Source organism: Osmerus mordax, chromosome 13 (assembly GCF_038355195.1).
Source record: "Osmerus mordax isolate fOsmMor3 chromosome 13, fOsmMor3.pri, whole genome shotgun sequence".
Lineage (NCBI taxonomy): Eukaryota > Metazoa > Chordata > Actinopteri > Osmeriformes > Osmeridae > Osmerus > Osmerus mordax.
In genome coordinates, this window is record NC_090062.1 from 13,478,744 (window position 1) to 13,498,107 (window position 19,364).

Genomic DNA, 19,364 nt, shown 5'->3' on the forward strand with positions numbered 1-19,364 from the left:
TTCCCACTTCATACTTCTTAGTGATCTTGTCTCTGACTCCCATACGGCAGTGGTATTTTAGAAATAGGAACAGATGTCTTAGTGGGGGGGACTCCTTAGGTTCCTTGACGTTCATGGTCCTTGTATAGTCATATAAGTTGTCAAATGTCTTGAGTAGCGAATCGCCGAGGAGATCCATAAAAAAGAAAGGGCCCGCAGAGGAGAGCAGCTGGAGTTGTTTCCAAAAAGGTATTGGGTATCCAAGGGGATCCAGTGACTCCTCTTCGAAAGAACATATTTGACAGCCTACGTTTGGCGCGAGCTTGCACTCCAGCTTGGCATTCAGTGTGGTTCAGACGCTCGGAGCCTCTCGTCCTTCAATTCACTTTCTTTTGTAACGGTTGACGCGGCAACCTTAACACTAAGCAGCCATGGATGCCATCAAGAAGAAGATGCAGATGCTCAAGCTCGACAAGGAGAATGCCTTGGACAGAGCTGAGCAGGCTGAGGGGGACAAGAAGGCAGCGGAGGACAGGAGCAAACAGGTCGGGATTGGTCGAGAAAGAGCGGTTTTACGCACGGTTGCCAGTGGCACTGTGTCTCAGGGGTGTGGGTGCCTGGCACCGAGTGCAATGGAACCTTCTCTGGATTAAATTCCTCAGAAGATCAAGAGGATCAATACAAATAAAAATGTCGAGTCACAATGGAAATATATTGTTGGGGGAAAGACCATAGGCTGTGCTGTATATTAAGTCGCCAATGTAATTGTTTGGTATACATCAGCCTATTGGCCTATAATCATACGGCATTGTTTCTGATTTACGATTATAATGTTTTCTTGACGTGATTTTATTATGTATTTAACTGTTAGACTTAAACGTATAGACTTACAGATAATTTGTCACAAGTTGATTTATCATGTTCCCCGTGAAAGGGTTTCACACTGTTTTTTTCTGCTCCTTTGTGTTTGTCTGTGCCATCTTGCTCTCGTGCGCTCCCAACTGCTTCTCATACTCTCCAATTAAACCTCCATCAACGACTGTCAGCTTGAGGATGACCTGGTAGCATTGCAGAAGAAGCTGAAGGGAACTGAGGATGAGTTGGACAAGTACTCCGAGGCTCTTAAGGATGCCCAGGAGAAACTGGAGCTCGCTGAGAAGAAAGCCGCGGATGTAAGTTTGGGGTGGCGCTGACTAGCCAAGGCCTACTCCACAGGCCTACTGTCCGTGGAGGCCCAATTAGATCCACGTTCACGTCCAAGTTCTCTCATATCCGTCTCTCAATACTGTCTGTCAAGTAGTTATCAAGGATATATAGAGTTTATCCTAAGCTATTAGGAGGTATTGTTATTGCACCTATATACTATAATTGCAGTTTGAGAGAGCTCGTTAAAGAAAGGACTTAAAAGGGCGGAAGGACAACAAATACCGTAAATGCAAAGGAGGGTAAATTTAGCCATGCGCTGTATATGGTAAAGTCACACCTTACTGGTTTAGGCAATGCCCCTCCCGATAGTGTTCAGATCTAGGGGTCGTTAAGAATGTCTGCCAAATAGTTTCAAACAATTTAAGAAGTTAAAGCAAAGTTGAAAAATGTTCTTCTCTAGTTTCATCCATCGTTTTGATCTTTCTTCTGAACGTAATTTAAAAGGTAACTTTTACATGTCACAAATAGGCCTAATTCACGAGGCCTCATAATTGCTAAAGTAGCCTAACCCATGGTATAAATACGGATATTAACAATTATTATTTATAAATGGTTATTCTTATAATATTTTACAGGAAACTGTAGTCTATTATTGTATGCCGTCTTTATAAAACACAATATAAACACAATATCGTGTGTACTTATGCATTTATATCTTATAAATAAATAGCATAAGCCTATGTAGGCTACTATCCCAGGTTAATTAAGAGGGTTTATGTTTTGCAGCATTCTGAAGAAATAATAAGCGAATTACCCGGGGAAATAAAGGATTTCACCAGCATGGCCAGTAGGGGATGCTCTATAGATGCCTTATATAAATAAAGGATCCACACATTGACTACTAATTATAATTTCTGGCACGAAATAAGGCTTTGAATTCACCCTATTCCGTCTCAGCATTGACTAGTTGTTCTGATGCAATGTAGCGCAATGTGAAAAACCGTTACTTCCGGTATTTCACAGTAGCTGTAGATTACAGGGCAGGGATCAGGCAACGTCTCGCATCCCAAGGAGCGCGTGTTGTACCAATACACAGGATAAATCAGGGCGTATTTAAAACAGACAGACTGCATGCGAAATGGCTGGGGCGGCATCGTTGGAGGCTGTAAAAAGAAAAATAAAATCACTGCAAGAGCAGGCTGACGGCGCAGAAGATCTAGCTGCGAAGCTACATAAGGAACTCTGTCTGGAGAGGGAAGCAAGGGAGTCTGTAAGCCGTTTCTAATAATTTAAGACAATTAGTCTGCAGGCTACCGACAGTATTCGTGCAAATCTGTAAACAAGATTGTTTATCAGAATGCTAGAATCCAGGTATTTCTTCTCCTTGCAGAATCTGTGTTTTTTTTCACATCATGTGACGCGCGCGCGTAAAATGATGTGTACATTATCGGACAGTCTAATAATTAGCTTTGAATTAACATCATATAGCCTAACGGCCTATAGCCACGTGAAGGTGTCTATCAGCACGCTGTAGTCTCACAACCTAGATCCAAACCTCCTAATCCTGATAGAAATAGTTTTCAAATAGATATGTTGCACAGTATCTTGAATAGATACAACACCTGTCAGTTGGTGATGAAGTTAAAGCCAGACTAGGAAAATCCGCCCAAAACACCCCCCTTCAGAACATACTATGGAAAATGTGCATAACAATACTCCAAATGTATGTGTGTGTGTGAGGAAGATGGTGTTCTCCAGGTTGACTCTGCACTCTTTCTGTGTGGTTCTTCTGTAGGCTGAGAGCGATGTAGCTTCCCTGAACAGACGTATCCAGCTGGTTGAGGAGGAGTTGGATCGTGCACAGGAGCGTCTGGCCACAGCTCTGACAAAGCTGGAGGAGGCTGAGAAGGCGGCTGATGAGAGCGAGAGGTGGGCAACACCACATACACACACACATCAAACACACCAGAACCACATTTACAGGAGAGATGTCTTGTCATTATGGCAAGTAAGTCGTTCCATTCATAACCAACCTATGGGAGAGTTTGTATCACTGCAGTACACCATACTGCACTGTATGACTTACAGGGTTATAATAACCTGTACCGTAAACATTCTACTAACTTGATGAACGGGAGGGGCCATGTCATGACCTGTTGTTATGTGTCTCCATCTTTCCTTCTCTAGAGGCATGAAGGTTATTGAGAACAGGGCGATGAAGGACGAGGAGAAGATGGAGCTGCAGGAGATCCAGCTGAAGGAAGCCAAACACATTGCTGAGGAGGCCGATCGCAAATACGAGGAGGCGAGTCTCCTAACATGGCCTCATCACACTCTGTAGTCACTGCACAATCACTGTCTCTGGTGCCATTCAAGTGTTTGAGGAGAAGATACGTATGACTTATCCTAATATGCTGCTCTTAATCTAACCTGATGGCTTGTCCTTGCTGTGACTCCAGGTGGCCCGTAAGCTGGTGATCATTGAGAGTGACCTGGAACGTACAGAAGAGCGTGCTGAGCTGTCTGAGGGGTAGGTACTTAGGAACACACTCAAACAGCCTGGACATTTACCAGCAACTTAGTGGCACATACTGTACATTTGAAACATTTTCTGTCCTTTATTAATTTAATCTCTTATTTTTGTTCTTTCATCTTTTCCTAAACTATTAGCAAATGCTCTGAGCTTGAGGAGGAGTTGAAAACTGTGACCAACAACCTGAAGTCTCTGGAGGCTCAGGCAGAGAAGGTAGGTGTCCTGCTTCAATATCGGGTCCCATATTGTGCTGCCATATTCGCTTAGAGTCAGTTACTCAAACTTATTATTGACTTCATGAATGGGCGAGTGTTTGACGTGCTATTTTATTCCACTACAGTACTCACAGAAGGAAGACAAGTATGAGGAGGAGATCAAGGTCCTGACAGACAAGCTGAAGGAGGTGAGTTCACGTTAGTGTTGCTGTGTTAGCAGGTGGGTTCTCTGCATTGGAGGATGTCTTTGGTGTCATTATGGAAGTTATAAATGTATGGTTCTCCTACTTCAGGCTGAGACCCGTGCTGAGTTCGCAGAGAGATCCGTCGCCAAGCTTGAGAAGACCATTGATGATCTGGAGGGTATGACTCTTTTTAAACTTTATTTTTCATACTTCTGTAGTTTTTGCTAATCAAAAATGTACACATATTACACAGACACAAGGCTTATTGACTGTTTACTCCTCTACAGCATTATACCTTCATACCTTTCAGTTTCTATTTTTCTCAGGACTTCTCTCAATACCCTTTTATAGTGTCATGTTATTTATCCAGTCAGCAGAGTATAGGAATATTTTCTTGGGCAAATATCTGCACAGTCAGTTCTGTACTTGACAGACTGCCCCAGAGCAGCAGTCCGCAGAGGCCTGTTGTATTGTTGCAGCCAAAGACATTTCTCATACCACTGATGGTGTGACTCTGGTAGCTGTGAAAGGACAAGCATATGTGTGACATAATTTCCTGCTGGGTCTGAGGAATTTGACAGAGCAGCAGTCCATGTGCAGCCCATGTGCCAACCCTACACTTGTCACGTTTTGTTTGTTCGTCATTCCTTTATCCTTTATTTCAGTCTGTCTGTCTGGCAATCCTTTGGTTTTCCAATTTTCCCCCTTTCTCTTTGCTATATCCTCCCGGTTGCTATCGTTCCATTCCTCCATCATCCCATCATCTTCCTCTTCTCCACGCCACCATTCGACTTCCACCCAATAGATGAGCTGTATGCCCAGAAACTCAAGTACAAGGCCATCAGCGAGGAGCTGGATCACGCCCTCAACGACATGACCTCCATGTAATTCACCACCTGCTTGTGCCTGCGTGTGCCTTAGCCGACACCCTCCCCACTTACATTACACTGCTGCTCCCCCTAGTGTCATGTATGAATGCTGCAGTTCTTTAACTGACCTATATTAGTTGTTATACAACATTTATTCGGTTTGGCTATTTTTATAGTGGATTTACTTTTATTAGTGCCCCGACAATTAGATTATTTGCTGTATTATTTATAACTTTCCAAAAGTATTTGCAGCTATTAGCTCTAGTGTCTAATGCTAAATATTGCCCAATATAGAAATGCATGTTCATTCTGCTTCATCGCCTTCAGTACTTTTTCATCCCTCCTGTCCTTTACTTTGTTTTTGTTGTCTTCATTCTGCATGTTGTTCACTTTCCTTAATTTCTTTCCACTTAAACCCATTCTGTTTTTCCCCATCTCTTTTTCTTCCCTCCACAGTTAAATGTTTTAAATCCCTCCATCCCAGACGCTTCCCACTGGTTGAGCAGCATCTCTATATGCAGCATCGCCCACCTTCCTATCTCCTCTGTAAACGGCTTACCTGTCCTGTCTCACTGCTTGTTGGGCCTCTGCTGCCACCAGCATTCACGAGTCCATCTCTTGTACAGAACTTTGAGTCATTTTGCTTTCTGTAAAATAAACATTCTTCCATCTATGTCAGCCGTTCCCCCGATTCTCCTCCAACTTAATTTCTATCGTCTTCTTTTTTTGTGTTTAATTTATTGTTGAGTAGCTTTGAATAAAATTGAAAGCTTCTCTTCCAGTTCCATGTTTGTGTATTTTGGGTAGATTTAGCTTGGGACTAGAATAGAAGTAAGTGAAAGCGCTCACAATTTCATTTATTGGATTCCAGACAGGTTTGTCAACACCCAGAGCTTTTTCTGATGGGGCTTGGCTATATTGAAATAACAGCTGAGCTCTACAGTTGCATACTCTTTAAATGTCTTTCTGTCAGTCGCCACCAAAGAAAAGACGGGATTTTCATACCTGGGTTTTATTGTTACCATAGTCGACATTGTCATAAAGCAGGACTGCTTCTGTTACTATAGTGAAGTTTATTGATAAGCACAGATGTTTAGAGGTGTTATATCAGATGAAACACAAGGACAGTAACCCTAACCCTGTATGTTGTGGTGAAGTGGGATGTCTTTGTGTTGATCTTTGACTAACTCTTGTTTGTCTTCTATATCTGTATGCTTCTCTCCTTTCATGCTCTCTGACTGTCTAGACCATCTGTACAAGCAGCTTGAGAAAAATCGTCTTCTTTCTAATGAATTAAGAATAGCCATGGACAATGATGCTTGAAATGTTGTTGTTATTCTAGCTTTGTGCTCAAATGCAAATGACCACAGACATGTGTCTGATGCTGTGATAATAATTCAGGTTACAGTGGCTCTGACAGAATTTACAACCATAATTGAGCAAATATAGCCAATAAGGCACAATCAGCTCATATTTAAATTAATGTATGCATCAGAGAAATGAAATGCATGTTCATATTATGAAAGGCATGTCCACATTTCAGGTAAAAACGAAGATCCCACAGACCCAGATTATGTCAATAAGGAACAGGCCCAATGAGCTAAATTAATGAAAATCTATCAAATAGACCAATTTGCCCATAACGACCTTTTACTGCATACCTCTCAAAAAGTACATAGTGAAAAACTAGTAATTATGTTCATTAACCAATAGTACTGGATCATATAGTGGCTTAATCTCAGATTGTGAAACTGAAACATAATGTACAGTAAGGCATAGTATGACATGATAGTGACAACTAACTGGATAATCAATCCTATTAGCAACCCACACTGGTCACGTTTGTGTGTACATTCAGTGTCAACACAGTTTATCTTATAGCGGCCGTGCTTCTGAATGGTCTGTGTGCCGCTTGCATTATCTATAACAATGTTCACGTGCACAATGTACGTTAACAGATAAACTTCACATTTCATTTGACATGAAATATGCTGCATCCGACACTCACGGAGCTCGTTACTATGTGGCTTGGTCTCTCTCCTCACTCTCCTGTGTATTGGTGGCCCCTTCCTTGTCTACAATTCCCATTGGGCCTCACGTTGGCGCCCTACTCAGAAAATGATAGGTACGTTGGGGAGATTACGCCGAAAGGTGTAGGATCTATAACAGCAAAAGGAACACACTAAAGATGAGTTATGTTTAATTCTGTTACGTTTCATTAAAATACCTTTAGCCTGTTATTTTAATGCAGAATTTGCACGTTGTGAACAATAAAAACTGCACATTATGTTGACCAAGGTTTTATGCGAAGTGTCTAAAGAGTTTGTGATCAGTTTACCATGTTTTATAGTAATTTCAAGTTTACAATATAGACTTCTAGTGATGTCAATAAGACAACTAGCCTCATATCTCATTCCAAACATGTAATTTATCTTTTCCTACACAATCATGTTTATTGGTGCTGTTTTGGTGCAAATTGTATATGAATGTTATATAATAATGCTGTACTAGTAAAAGTTAAAAACCTATGTTTGTGTTTACTTCTATGTTATTACCTGGATTAGGGGAGGATATCAGACAACTCTGCCAGATAGGCCTACTATGTATGGGTTACACTCTGATGTTTGTCACAACAAATCGAACATTTTAAGATGTTAAATGTAACTGAATGAACTGTATTAATATGGAAGCAAATCAGTGACATAATGTTTTGAATTTCAAATGGCATTGATTATTGAAATGTAAACACCACCGAATTTGTTGGTTTTGAATTAATCTCTTTAAAATTGAAATATGAATTTATTTATGAAATAATTCAGGTCCCAAAATTCAAGGTTCAGAAATTCAGGTTGCTCAAATTCGAACAGTAAAATTCACCAAAATATATATATATATTTTTAATTCAAGCTTCGAAAATTCAAATCAAACAAAATTCAGGCTGCTCAAATTCGAATGGTGAAGCCGAGCCGAAAAAAGTCGAGCCGAAAATGTTTTGATTGGAACAGCCGGGATACCAAGTAGGCTATTGCTTGCCTCACACCGCACCGCTCTCTCATCAGACCCCAGGCTGTGATTGGGATTGAATTTTACTTTTCGAATTTAAACTAGGCTACCTGAATTTCCGAACCTCGAATTTTTGGATTGGAAATCTTTTTTTATTTTATTGAAAGTAATTAATTATTCAGATTTCCATTTTAAAGAGGTGAATTCAAAACCAACCACCAATTCGGGGGTGTTTAAATTTCGATATTAAGTATTTAATGCAAAGGGTTCAATTCAAAACATTATGTCACTGATTTGCTTCCATATATTTATCTCATCTTGAATCGTTTGTTGGTCTTACAGTCTCTGCTGGCGGGTATCGCCACAAATCACTAGGTGGCGGTGGTAGTCTAATTGTCGTACTGCTCTGGAGAATTGCTTGGGTGAAAGGTGAAAGTAAGTAGCTCAAGCTAAAGGATTTTGAGAAGCAAAAATGGATGATGGATTTTTTTCAGGTGCTTTGCACGAAAGTAAGGCGGAATACGTACTGAGCAATGTTGCAGAAGTAGTTGAAAGAATATTGACATTTGTACCAACAAAGTCACTCCTTCGAATCGAAAGGTAAGTAGGCTACTGCAAAGATACAGATTGGTTCACGAGCGACTGTGTAGCAAACTTAGCTAGCTAGCTAGTTAATGCTAGCTATGTCAGCTGGCTGGAGCAAGCTAATAGCTACGGAACTAGCTACGGTATCGTTAATTGCAAGTAGTATTATTTTTATTCAAGATAAGCTAGTCACGTACTTTAGTATACCGTAGTCCTTTTTTGAACAATACATATTAGAAGATGTACAGCCAAGTTGTTGGGTTGCTGGCTGTATTGTCTGCCAGTGTCACCCAGCTAGTTAGCTGTTAGCTAGTTAGCTAGCTGGCTAGGCGTTAACGAACAACGAAGGTAAAAGTTAGCTAGTGACATTGTTTGGTCGGTCTCTACTGTGCAGTGTCTGCAGACTGTGGAGGAATTGTGCTCGTAGAGTCCTTAGGACCCAACAGAAGCTAACGTGGATCTCAGCTTCAGGACCGTCAAACCCAGAAGGACACGCTCTGTGTCACAGTCTGGCTGATGAAGTGGAGGTAAGATTAATTTACTCAAAATCGCAACCCACGTTGGAATAGTTGAACGGTGAAGATGCACCCCTGATATGTCAGTGGACAGTTGACAAACAGTGACTAATAGGTTTTCTGTAGGAATTCAAAAGTAAGCAGTGTGTTCAAACATTACTCCAAGGAACCTTGTATATTTCTACCTTATATTTCAGAATGTATTCCTGCTACCTAAAACAGTTCTGGTCATGGTTGACAGTGAGACCTTCAATGGGCAATACTGTTGCTTTAAGCAAAAGAAAGGTATGTTTCTCTGGCGAATTATGCTTTGAATATAGTGTCTTTAGGGGCTAGAGTCATAGAAAAGTGTTCTATTTTTGTCAATCTTTTTCTATGGCTCTGCCTCTGCTTTAAGCTAATTGACAACTGGAAAATGTCATAGACGTTAAATTGCTGAGCCTTTGTGTGGAGTGTAAATACACCTTAATATCTTTACAACGTTATTTTAGTTTGATATGCTGTAGGAAATAAATGTATTCCTTGCCCCACTGCAGCACGGAAAAGCCATCCAATTCCAGATACAGTGGAGGATCTGAGTCGGCTGTTCCCCACTGGGTGTGACGTCATGGGCATCGCAACCCCTGGGGTTGTTTGTAAGTGTTTCAGTTTTTCCTCATATCCAATCAAAGATGGCAATCTGGCTACCTCCTATAAGTCACATGCTGTATTTTCTGACAGTGCTTTCTATTTACTTTGTATTTTGACTTTCTATTTACCCCCCCCCCCTCCCACACACACACTTAATAGCACAGGTGGTCATATTTTTGTATAAAGTTCACATAGAACACTGTCTAGGCAGTTTTTATACATTGACTTAAACATAAACCGAAGTCTGCTCCCGAACTGTAGGCTAATTTGTAGCAGAGGCGGGTGTCAGTTGAAGACAACCAAGTGGTTATCCCAGATGCAGCTGAATGATGCACTCTCTTCCGGTGGAGTATTTGAATGTTAACCATTTCACTTAAGCGTGTCAGAGAGGAATGGGTCACCTGCCAGCTAGGGTTGTTGGACATTAATCTTCCTCCTGCCCCGTTGGTTCACTCTGCTCCTGAGTAGCGCCAGGGCTGTTAGACTGATAGATAGCCTTGTCTGCCCCCAGTCAGGCGTCCCCATTTCTCTGTATAATCACAGCCCTCTGTAGAAGTGACACTGAATCAGAATGTTTCCCCTCAAGCATGCTCAGATGCACTAGCTGTTCTTCTCATCTATCAGGTTAAAGAGCAGACAGGGTTGTTTGTGGTTACACTGCCCTGTGGCATCATGGATCTGGGTCTTAGCAGGGTCAGTTTTCTCGACTTAAATGAAATGGAAACAGATTCTCAATCTCCTTAAAGGATAGATGGAGATTGAGTCAACCACAGTTTATCTCAAGCAATGTTATGCCGGCGCCCTAATATAGTGGATTTAATTTAGAACACAGATTTAGGAAAAAGTGCAAGTGCTACTTTTTTTCGTCTGAAAAGATGCACTGAATCAAGAGAAGGATATTAGTAATATAATTAGTTTTTTTCTACCCTCCCTCCAGTAACTCCCAGTGGCTCCCACTCCGGTCCTCCCCAGGAGCACCAGGAGGGGGAGGCAGGCTATGCCATCATGTTCCCCAGCATGGATGGAGTCAACATACGACCCTTCCACTTCTGCAAACAGACCATCTCCCAGACAGCCCTGGAAGAAGCAGGTGTGTTGCACATTGAAGTTCTCTGAATAGCTACTCTGAACTAGCATTTCGTTTTCTTGCTCATTAGCCAGAAATGGTTTTATTGAAGTTAAACTCATCAAGTTTAGTCATCTTTATGTCTCACCTGTCCATACTCTCACATCCCTCCAGGGTTGGTGGACAACCCTGACTTGCGAGTGGTCCTGCTGTTTGGCTACGAGGCCTACAAGTCTGGTGCTGCTCGCTTCCTCAACCAGGTGCTGGAGCCTCTGGCCAAGAGCAAGGCTCTCATAGCTGGAGGACACGTGGAGAATGTCTTTGCCCCGACAAGAGGATGGTCTGTTATAGACTCACTCAGTTCAGACTACAGGATGATCAGTGCTAAAATTACCTTCTTACCCAGGATTTTCTTAGTTGCTAATTTATTCAGTTCTGCGTTTGCTGTGCCCCTTAGAGGATAACCTCCTACTGCTAAATGACTTTGGTCTCTCCCCCTCTGTGTAGTTGTAACCAGGGCTCATACGGTGTAGTGGGGCTGGCCCTGAGCGGGCCCAAGATCCAGGGTGCCTCAGTCCTCCTGGAGCAGGACGTGAGCAGCCCCAAGGCGGCCGAGGCCACCATCCAGAGGCTGAAGGCAGCCAACCTCCCCGAGAGGAACACCCTAGGCTTCATGTTCGCCTGCGTGGGCCGCGGCCACAACTATTACAACAACCAGCGCAACGTGGAGGCCGACACCTTCCGTAAGGTATTCCCTAACATCCCCCTCTTTGGCTTTTTCGGGAACGGGGAGATTGGCTGTGACCGCATTGTCAAAGAGGACTACACGCTGTGCGACACCGACACTGACAGTCTGCAGCACGGATACACCACCGTAATGACTTTGGTTCACCTAGGCTGAGCTTGGCTCTGCAGCGACTGGACCTGCGTGTATCTCTCAGGCAGAGACATCCGGAGCAACAACGATATGGAGATCATGTTGTGTCGCCTCACAGCCAATGGTAGACGATGGTGCTATTGATGTATCATAGCTGTACTATTCAAGCTTGCGTTTGCCCAGTTCAACTCAATTTAATTCTGGCAAGATTGTGTTCTACCCAATTTAATTCAAATTATGACCTTAGTTCAAATGTTGCGTTGTAGTTTTAAGACCTGAATACAAACTATTCTTGTTATTCTTATAAATGCGGATATCATCTAATTCCTCTGTCATGTTAGGTTTTATGGTGAGTTCTCCATGTTCAAAATATATAAATGTATATTTCCCCCCCTATGTAATGCACATATTCCAAGCATATCCAACTTGTACTCTGGACCAGATGGTTTGTTGGACGTGTGGTCAGATAAGTTGTCAACACAAATACATGAAACCCTATACTTGAGATTTCAGAATAGGCACTTTTAGTCTGGCAATATTGGAAAAGAGATTTTGCACAAATCAAGACTGTCTAGATCTGAGTGTTTTCCCCCTCATGTATAAAGGCTTTTATATATTTAATCCCTATGTAACATTCACAGGAATCTTAGATATTCAAAACTTATTCTACCTAAGAAGACTTACACGAGTCGTACACCGATTATTTAAGTGGTGGAACCTTCCATCGTCTTTCTCTTTGGATCTTTCCATGTGAACCGGTCAAAACATATCGTAATACTTTGGAACTAATTGTTTTACGGTTGTATTTTCTGGTCTGGTTTCACTAGTTATTCTTCTGTCCAACAGGGTAGGGTATTCCACATTAATGTGAGCATAGTGGTTATAATGAACCATGTCAGTACAAAAAAGGGGTGTTTGATGTGGCATAATGATGCAGAAGACATTAGTTTGTTGTGAAACTGTTTCTTCAAGCCTATCAGATCAAGTCTTAATATTTAGATAATGAGACTGAAACCTTCTTGCACAAAACCTATTTGTAATTAGATATTTTGGTTCATGTCAAATCTTCCCCTCATGAGCCATTCAAGTTTGCACCTTTTTCATAAAGTATGCTGTTTCTGTTGTTTTGAGGAATAATGTTTTGTATAGGCTACACGTAAACACAATTTTAATGTTTTGAAATCAATGTGCAATTTACTAACCAATATAAATTGGGCCTCGCAGTTTGATTACTCATTTCTACTAATCTATTAGTCATTTAGAACAACATTGTTACAGATGTGAAAGACCTTACACTTTTCCAATACTTTTACACAATCTTTTAAAACAGTTCAACTGTACCATGAATCTGTAAATATATATGACTGAGCAAATTGTTGAAGTTAACCTCTTCTTTTCTATGTGCCAAATTCTGATGTATTTCATTCTCGCCTCAATAAATGACAGCCGCTACTTAAGTTGCTTTTGTACCATATGCCTTTTTAAAATGAAAGAAAATCATTAGTTCACAAGGAAATTAGATCATGTAGTTCGCAAGGAAATTAGATCAATCATTTTCTTTATTTCTACACACGAAAAACCTATCATATAAGTATGCCTGGTCCAACACAGGACCAGGCATTATCGAAACAGGCTACGAAAACGTTCTGAATTTGATTGATGTAGGCTACGTTTTAACCATCGACTGGCTAATCCTGTTGAATGACGAACGGTTAAGCCAATTGGTATGAAGGCAATTTATGTTCGCATAGTAGGCTTTATATATCCAAGAAACATAAAAGACGCTATACTGACAGGCATTCTAGACGGCATAATCTTAGGAAGAAGTGCGGGGAAATTCATCTTTGATTTTGGTGTCTTTGGAGATTTTTTTTCCCTCAGATCTGACTGATCGTGACCGAAGTCATGCAAATGTTAAGCCACGCGCGAACGACAATGTTTCGATGGGGTTTGTTTGGAAATATTATTTTCTCCAACTGCTTCTAGAGGGGTATCACGGGGACAACTCGAGGTTGATCACAAATTCAGCACCTGGACAGCTCCTTTCTGAGGTCTATATTCGGCAGCAGGAGTCCCTGCTGCGCTCGCGGGGGAAACCCTCAGTAGCGAATCCGGAGCAGAGTGCACACAACGTTCTACTCCACGCGCAAGGATGCAGTTAGCTGGTTATTTGGTCAGTCAGAGACACTTCATTCGATCTTGCTGAATGACGATGCTTACATTTAGTCTCCAGTACTCTCGTTTTGCATTGGATTCTAAGCAGCATCTGAAGCGGCATCAGCAGGGGTGCTTTTCAAGAGAGAAAGTGCTAAAGCTAGCAGCCCACACATTGCGAGGCTGGTGCTTCACTTACGCTGATCATCACCGAGGGAGACATCATCATCAGCACGGGACAACGGGAGGCACGATTAGACTGTCAACAATGTAAATCAAGACAGGTAGGTCGTTTGGTCCAACTGAATAATTGATTCTACTTTCTCGGGGCTCCCAAGTGTAGAATGAGGACTCGAACTGCATCGTACTCTCTTTCTGGTCTTTCAATATGCTGCAACTGAGTCAAGTCTTGAGATTGGTCTAGTTTTGTCAGTGTCATATAGTACTGTATCCTCGTAGGTTACCCTAATATAAAAAACAGGCAATAATTTTACACTGCCCCCAGTCTACCCGTCAGCGCTATTCACTTATTAATTCTGCTTTTACGTGTATGGCCATGAATATGACCTGGCCTGTTACAAGTAAAAGCAAATGTCTGTATTGCGGTAGCATGACATACTGTGGTGCTTTTCATTAGATGTATACGTATAAATAGACCCAAAGGTAGTGTGTAAGAGAGAGACAAAGAGAGAGTGTGTGTGTGTGTGTGTGTGTGAGAGAGAGAGAGAGAGAGAGAGAGAGAGAGAGAGAGAGAGAGAAGGATATAATATTGTAGTGCAAAAGGATAAGTTGCCATTATAAGTTGCTCTTCATCTGGGTTCCCCAGGTTGAACATGAGAGCAGTGTGTATCAGGTGTGGCGAAGACAGGATCTAGAAAAGGTGGAACAGAGTGGAAACCGTGCATAGACAAACTCTTCTCTCCTCTCACCATCACCCACGAACATGGCAAACCCTGGGTAAGTACTGCACACCCGCCATCTCACTTTCTCCCTCTCTCCTCTTCTTTCAACGTCTTTCTTTCTCTCTTTCTCTAATAACATGACCTGTGCTCAGTTCCCCGCATGCCAGACACAACTGACCCCTTGTCCCCTCCCTGAGTACTAAATGTACACACTTTCAAAGTCCCACAGGGCGACTTACCATGGTTCAACCAGAGAACACCAGGGTAGCGCTGTGGAAGTCCTCATTAACTATTCCACCCTTTCACTTCCCCTGAAAAAAAATGGGAGTTTCCTCCTCTCTCCCATTTTTTTTTAACCATTTATTACTGCAGCCTGAGGAAGCACACAGGGAAGTGGCGTCTGACCCTATAATCTATAGACCTAATCCATAGCACCAGCCTGCGCCCCGCCATATGCACTGTGCCTGTAGGGGGGGAGGGGGGGGGGGGGGTGTTCGAGTCTGTGTCACGCTGATCCTCCACTCGTTGGCGAACTCAGTGGCGACTGCGTATCTGTGATCCCCGGTCGTGTTGAGATTCTAAAGGGCTCTCGGTGCAGGACAGCAACCATTCATCTTTCTCTCCACGTTGCTGTTTACCCAGTTGTTTATTCAATGCCAACAGGAGGGTGGGGAGGTTGGAGCCAGGGTTCTGCCTCTTTTGTTCAGTGTGCAGGAGTTGACAAGCACATGGTGTCTGTCTGCCTGCGTAAACGCACTCTGTGAGCAGGCTAATATGCCTCTAATTGGCTCTTTTCAAAAGCATTACAAGGGGAATGCTTCGGTTGCGTTTTCTGTTAAACAGGATAATATGCAATCTGTGAGAGGAATCTCTGTGACAGGCATCAGGGTCCCATCTGGGCTTTTAAGACGCTTTCATAGGAAGAATTTTGGAAATGTCTGTCTGTAACTACTTTCTGTTTGATTCATAATTCCTGACATCCCGATTGATGAAGTAAAGAATGTATGTGTAATGACAGTGGAGATGTTGTGAATTAGTCCATTTGAAATTCCATTAAGTTTAATTTCCATTAAGTTTAATTTCAAACGTATCGTTAGTCAGCTTTAGCTTTTTACTTAGAGGATAGCATTTCTGCATGGTCAGAAGTGCTGTGGGCACCCTGATTGAAGATGGTCCCAACCAGAACTCCTCTGACACTGACTCACAGTGATAACTGGCTACGCCAATGTTCTCCACAACACCTGGTGGGGCCAGTGGACAGCTGCTCTGTGAGGGGTTTTCTTGGCAAGATCAGATGTGCTTAGCTGTCCGGGATATTGTACTTTACATCCAGGTCTACTTGAAGGTGTGTGTGTGTGGATAGCGTAACGCTTGTGAAGTGGAGAGGTGGGGGGTGCAAATTAAGACAAACTGTGGCCATACAAATATAAAGTCCCAACTTTTAGATATTTCCATGTCAATGGATCTTTATTAATTGAATTAATAAATTCTTCGAATTGTAGAAGTGATAAATCATTCTACTTGGGCAGCCCATTAAGAAGGGGAAACGAAGAACATTTATTTCCATGCCCGTCAGAAAATGTAACAGATGAAGTTTCTTATTTCCTAAGGCTCGATGTTATTCTAAATGCACAGGGTTGAAGGTCAAGAGCAGAGAAGTTGCTGTCGTCCGTTTAAGGACATTGGTCTTGCCCCCAAGTTGCGTGACCTTCTGTATGGTCAGTGGACTGCCCTGAGCCAATTATGCCTCACAATGACCTTTCCTACCTGACCCAGAACAGTTCTTATTCTATGATTTGGCTGAGGGGGCAGGTTATGTGTGTGTGCAAAAACCCTCCCTCCCCCCTCCTCGCCCCCAAGGGAGTCTCTGTGTGTTTCACCCTAAATAGCATTTCTGACTATTGGGCTTTTCCTATAACTATAGAGTGAGTCTTGGCAGTATTGAACCAGCAAACCGGTCTAAAATCTACTGGCAACCAGCCCAGTCACCAAGCCCTATCACAGGATGCTATAGTGCCGGAATGTGATTCTGGGGCTCTGGACAGACAGCCTGTGTCTGTCATGACTGATTAGGTGGCAAGTGATGATCAGTTGGGATGGGGGCCAAGTTGAAATTGATGAAGGTCGGGGAGGCTGAAGTAGCAGCCTGGGTTTGTAAGACGGGGGTACAAGATGTAGTGTGCTAGCAATCTTTTTCTATGGAGATCTAAATACAAAATAATCATATTCTGTCAAGTTTACACACTGGCCTTGTGGATTTTCCCTACTGGGCCTGGTGATGTATCATTGTCTCATGAACTAACAGTTGGAGATCCTCAGGGTCATACCATCTCTCTAGCAGTCCTTCTGCTAGCTTTTGGGTTTCACTCTGAGACATGCTGTACTGTATTTCCAGCATAGTGCGCTGACTCAAGGGTGAATTATTGTTCTTACCTGTCATTTCCTCCCCGAGGTTTGTCTGTACTTGGTCACAAAACAGACAACAATGTCGGAGGGGAGCATATTAAGTAGGGATTAGTCATGAGCCCAAAAATAAAGCTTTGCGTGCTTTCAAACAGACACACACAGAACATTAACATTTTGAAGTGGGGGGTGAGTCGGGGATTGTACGTGGAAACTCATAGGAGAGAGATTGGGCCTTGTTCAGATTGTATGTGCCAATTAACCTTAATCTGTTTCATGAGCCAGACATTTAATGTAGGCATACTTTGAATGGTTCCAGACAACATCTTGCTTAAAGACATCACTTTTTGTGCGACTTTGTGGTCACCTGGTTGGTATACCTAGAGTGTTTTAGTTTGTGATTGTGTTCAGCAGTGTGTGTGTGTGAGTGTGTTCAGATATAAATCTGTGCCAATACACAAACGCACGTATACCTACATGCGCATGCATCCGGTGCTTTATTTTCATCTTGTGTGTAGTTTTTGTGTGAAAGGGCCAATGCTCCTGGTGTGGTCTCCGCCCTGTGTCCTTGTGGGAAGGTTGCAGTGAGTCACAGCGGAGATCGGATCAGCCCTGGGGGCCTCACAGGCTACTCTCTCCCCCCCTCCTCCTCCCCCCCCCCCATCCCCCACCCTCTCTCCCAACCCACCCTCACTAACCAGACCCTCACTATCTTGCTGGTGGTGCTGGCCTGCAACAGCACATGTCCCTCCTGAGCCCGTCAGATGACCTTTAACGTTGACCTTATTTCAGAATACTGTATAAAACAAGGCAAGATGGACCCCTCTGATAGTTTCAGGTCACTCAAGGTCGCCTTTTGTAATGGTGTTTGTGATGGGCTGACGGGATGTGGAGGAGCTGGACTGTAAAGTGGGAATGGAGGAGGACAAAGAGGAGGAGAAGAAGCAGAAAAAGGTAAAGTCAGCATGGGTGCCAAGAAAGATGACATTTGTAACGATAACTGCAGGAAACATCCACAGAATATGATTCTCCCCCCTATGCGAGACATACTATTCTTTTCTGTTCCTTAGTGTCTCCCCCAGAACCAGGAGTGGGGATCAGATAGAGTGCCGTGCAGTGAGAACTGGAGCATTCTCTGACCTGCTAAATCAAGGCCCTACAGCCCCATGAAGTCTCATAATTGCACAGCCTAAAGGCACAGCACCAGCATAGCTCAGCACAGCGCAGCGCAGCACAGCACAGCACAACGCAGCACAGTAGAAATGAAAGTCGTCGCAGAGGAGCAGAATCCATCTCTGACCTGCTGAGAGAGGCCTGTCACTGACTGAGAGCCAGTGGGAGATTTCTTGCATTCCAACCTTTAGCCCTCTTCTTCTTCATCCCTTCCTCCCACTCTCTTTTCCATTTCTTTTCCCATCCTCCTACTCCTCCTACGTCCTTTCTGCCTCTTCCCCCTTTTCTCTTATCGCTTCCTCTTCGTCCTCTTCCTCCGGTTCCTCCACGTTTGTGGGGGAGCTGGGATCCACTCAGCTGACAAAGGGAGGCGAGGAACGTCACTGCAGACATGATACACCAGCATCTGCTCTGGTCTAAAAATATGCACCACAGGGCACGCAGTCTGCAGCTGCACACAGCGAAGGGCCCCATTTGTTTCCACCTCCATGCTCTGTGGAGACGGCCCAGCTTTAAACACAACTGAGGCCGTTGGAACGGCTCTTTACCACAGGCCCCATATTAGAATCCCCTCGCCAATGCGGGGCTCGTCGCACATAAACCGCCACCGCCAGGCCTGTCCATGCTTCGCTAACAAGACGCATGTGAAAATACAGCAAATAGAGGCTATTTTTACACGTTTGCCGCAAGCAGTCATTCACAGATCTGACACACATCAAGCCCCGAGCATCACGGGCTCCCGGTCAGTATCGTTGCTGACCATTTATGTGTTTGTGTCTGAAGCTGTCTTTGCACAGAGAAAGTGGCTTTGACAAAAGCTAAATGTACAAAGATCATTACAAGTCCACTGTATGTAGGTCAATGGAGGAGAGGCGATAGTAGGTTGTTTTGAACTAGAATACCCGCTACATTGTTAAATGTTGATCATTTCGAAATTAGTCATGAGTGTGTGCTTTGTTTTCTTCATCTGCAAAAAACAATCTGGAAATGTTGTTTCTCAGTCTGTATATTTGCTTGTTTGATAAAATGATGTGTCATATAAAAAAATAACATTGTACCTCCACGCAGAAATTAGGCTTTTAAGTAGATGTTTGTTCTTTTCAGCAAGCCAAGCTTTATATTCAATAAC

At 43.0% G+C, this 19,364-nt stretch overlaps 3 protein-coding genes across 3 annotated transcripts in view; all 3 read left to right on the plus strand.

Moving 5' to 3' along the window:
* Positions 1-308: 308 nt before the first annotated feature.
* tpma (alpha-tropomyosin) lies at positions 309-5,611 on the plus strand. Its single transcript, XM_067249412.1, has 10 exons — positions 309-524; positions 1,026-1,151; positions 2,921-3,054; positions 3,313-3,430; positions 3,585-3,655; positions 3,796-3,871; positions 3,999-4,061; positions 4,167-4,236; positions 4,864-4,942; positions 5,384-5,611. The coding sequence occupies exons 1-10, from the start codon at positions 411-413 to the stop codon at positions 5,385-5,387; spliced, it is 855 nt and encodes a 284-aa protein (XP_067105513.1). The 5' UTR covers positions 309-410; the 3' UTR covers positions 5,388-5,611.
* Positions 5,612-8,402: 2,791 nt separating this feature from the next.
* fbxo22 (F-box protein 22) lies at positions 8,403-13,048 on the plus strand. The gene is made up of 7 exons (XM_067249013.1): positions 8,403-8,530; positions 8,910-9,042; positions 9,228-9,315; positions 9,567-9,665; positions 10,598-10,750; positions 10,901-11,066; positions 11,234-13,048. Exons 1-7 carry the CDS (start codon positions 8,403-8,405, stop codon positions 11,625-11,627), a joined length of 1,161 nt encoding a protein of 386 aa, XP_067105114.1. The 3' UTR covers positions 11,628-13,048.
* Positions 13,049-13,992: 944 nt separating this feature from the next.
* Positions 13,993-19,364, plus strand: part of LOC136955749 (transmembrane protein 266-like) — a 30,977-nt gene continuing 25,605 nt past the window's right edge. Inside the window, exons 1-2 of the mRNA XM_067249472.1 lie at positions 13,993-14,041; positions 14,584-14,714. Of these exons, the coding sequence (XP_067105573.1) occupies positions 14,701-14,714 (14 nt within the window). The 5' untranslated portion in view covers positions 13,993-14,041; positions 14,584-14,700. The remainder of the gene's footprint in view (positions 14,042-14,583; positions 14,715-19,364) is intronic.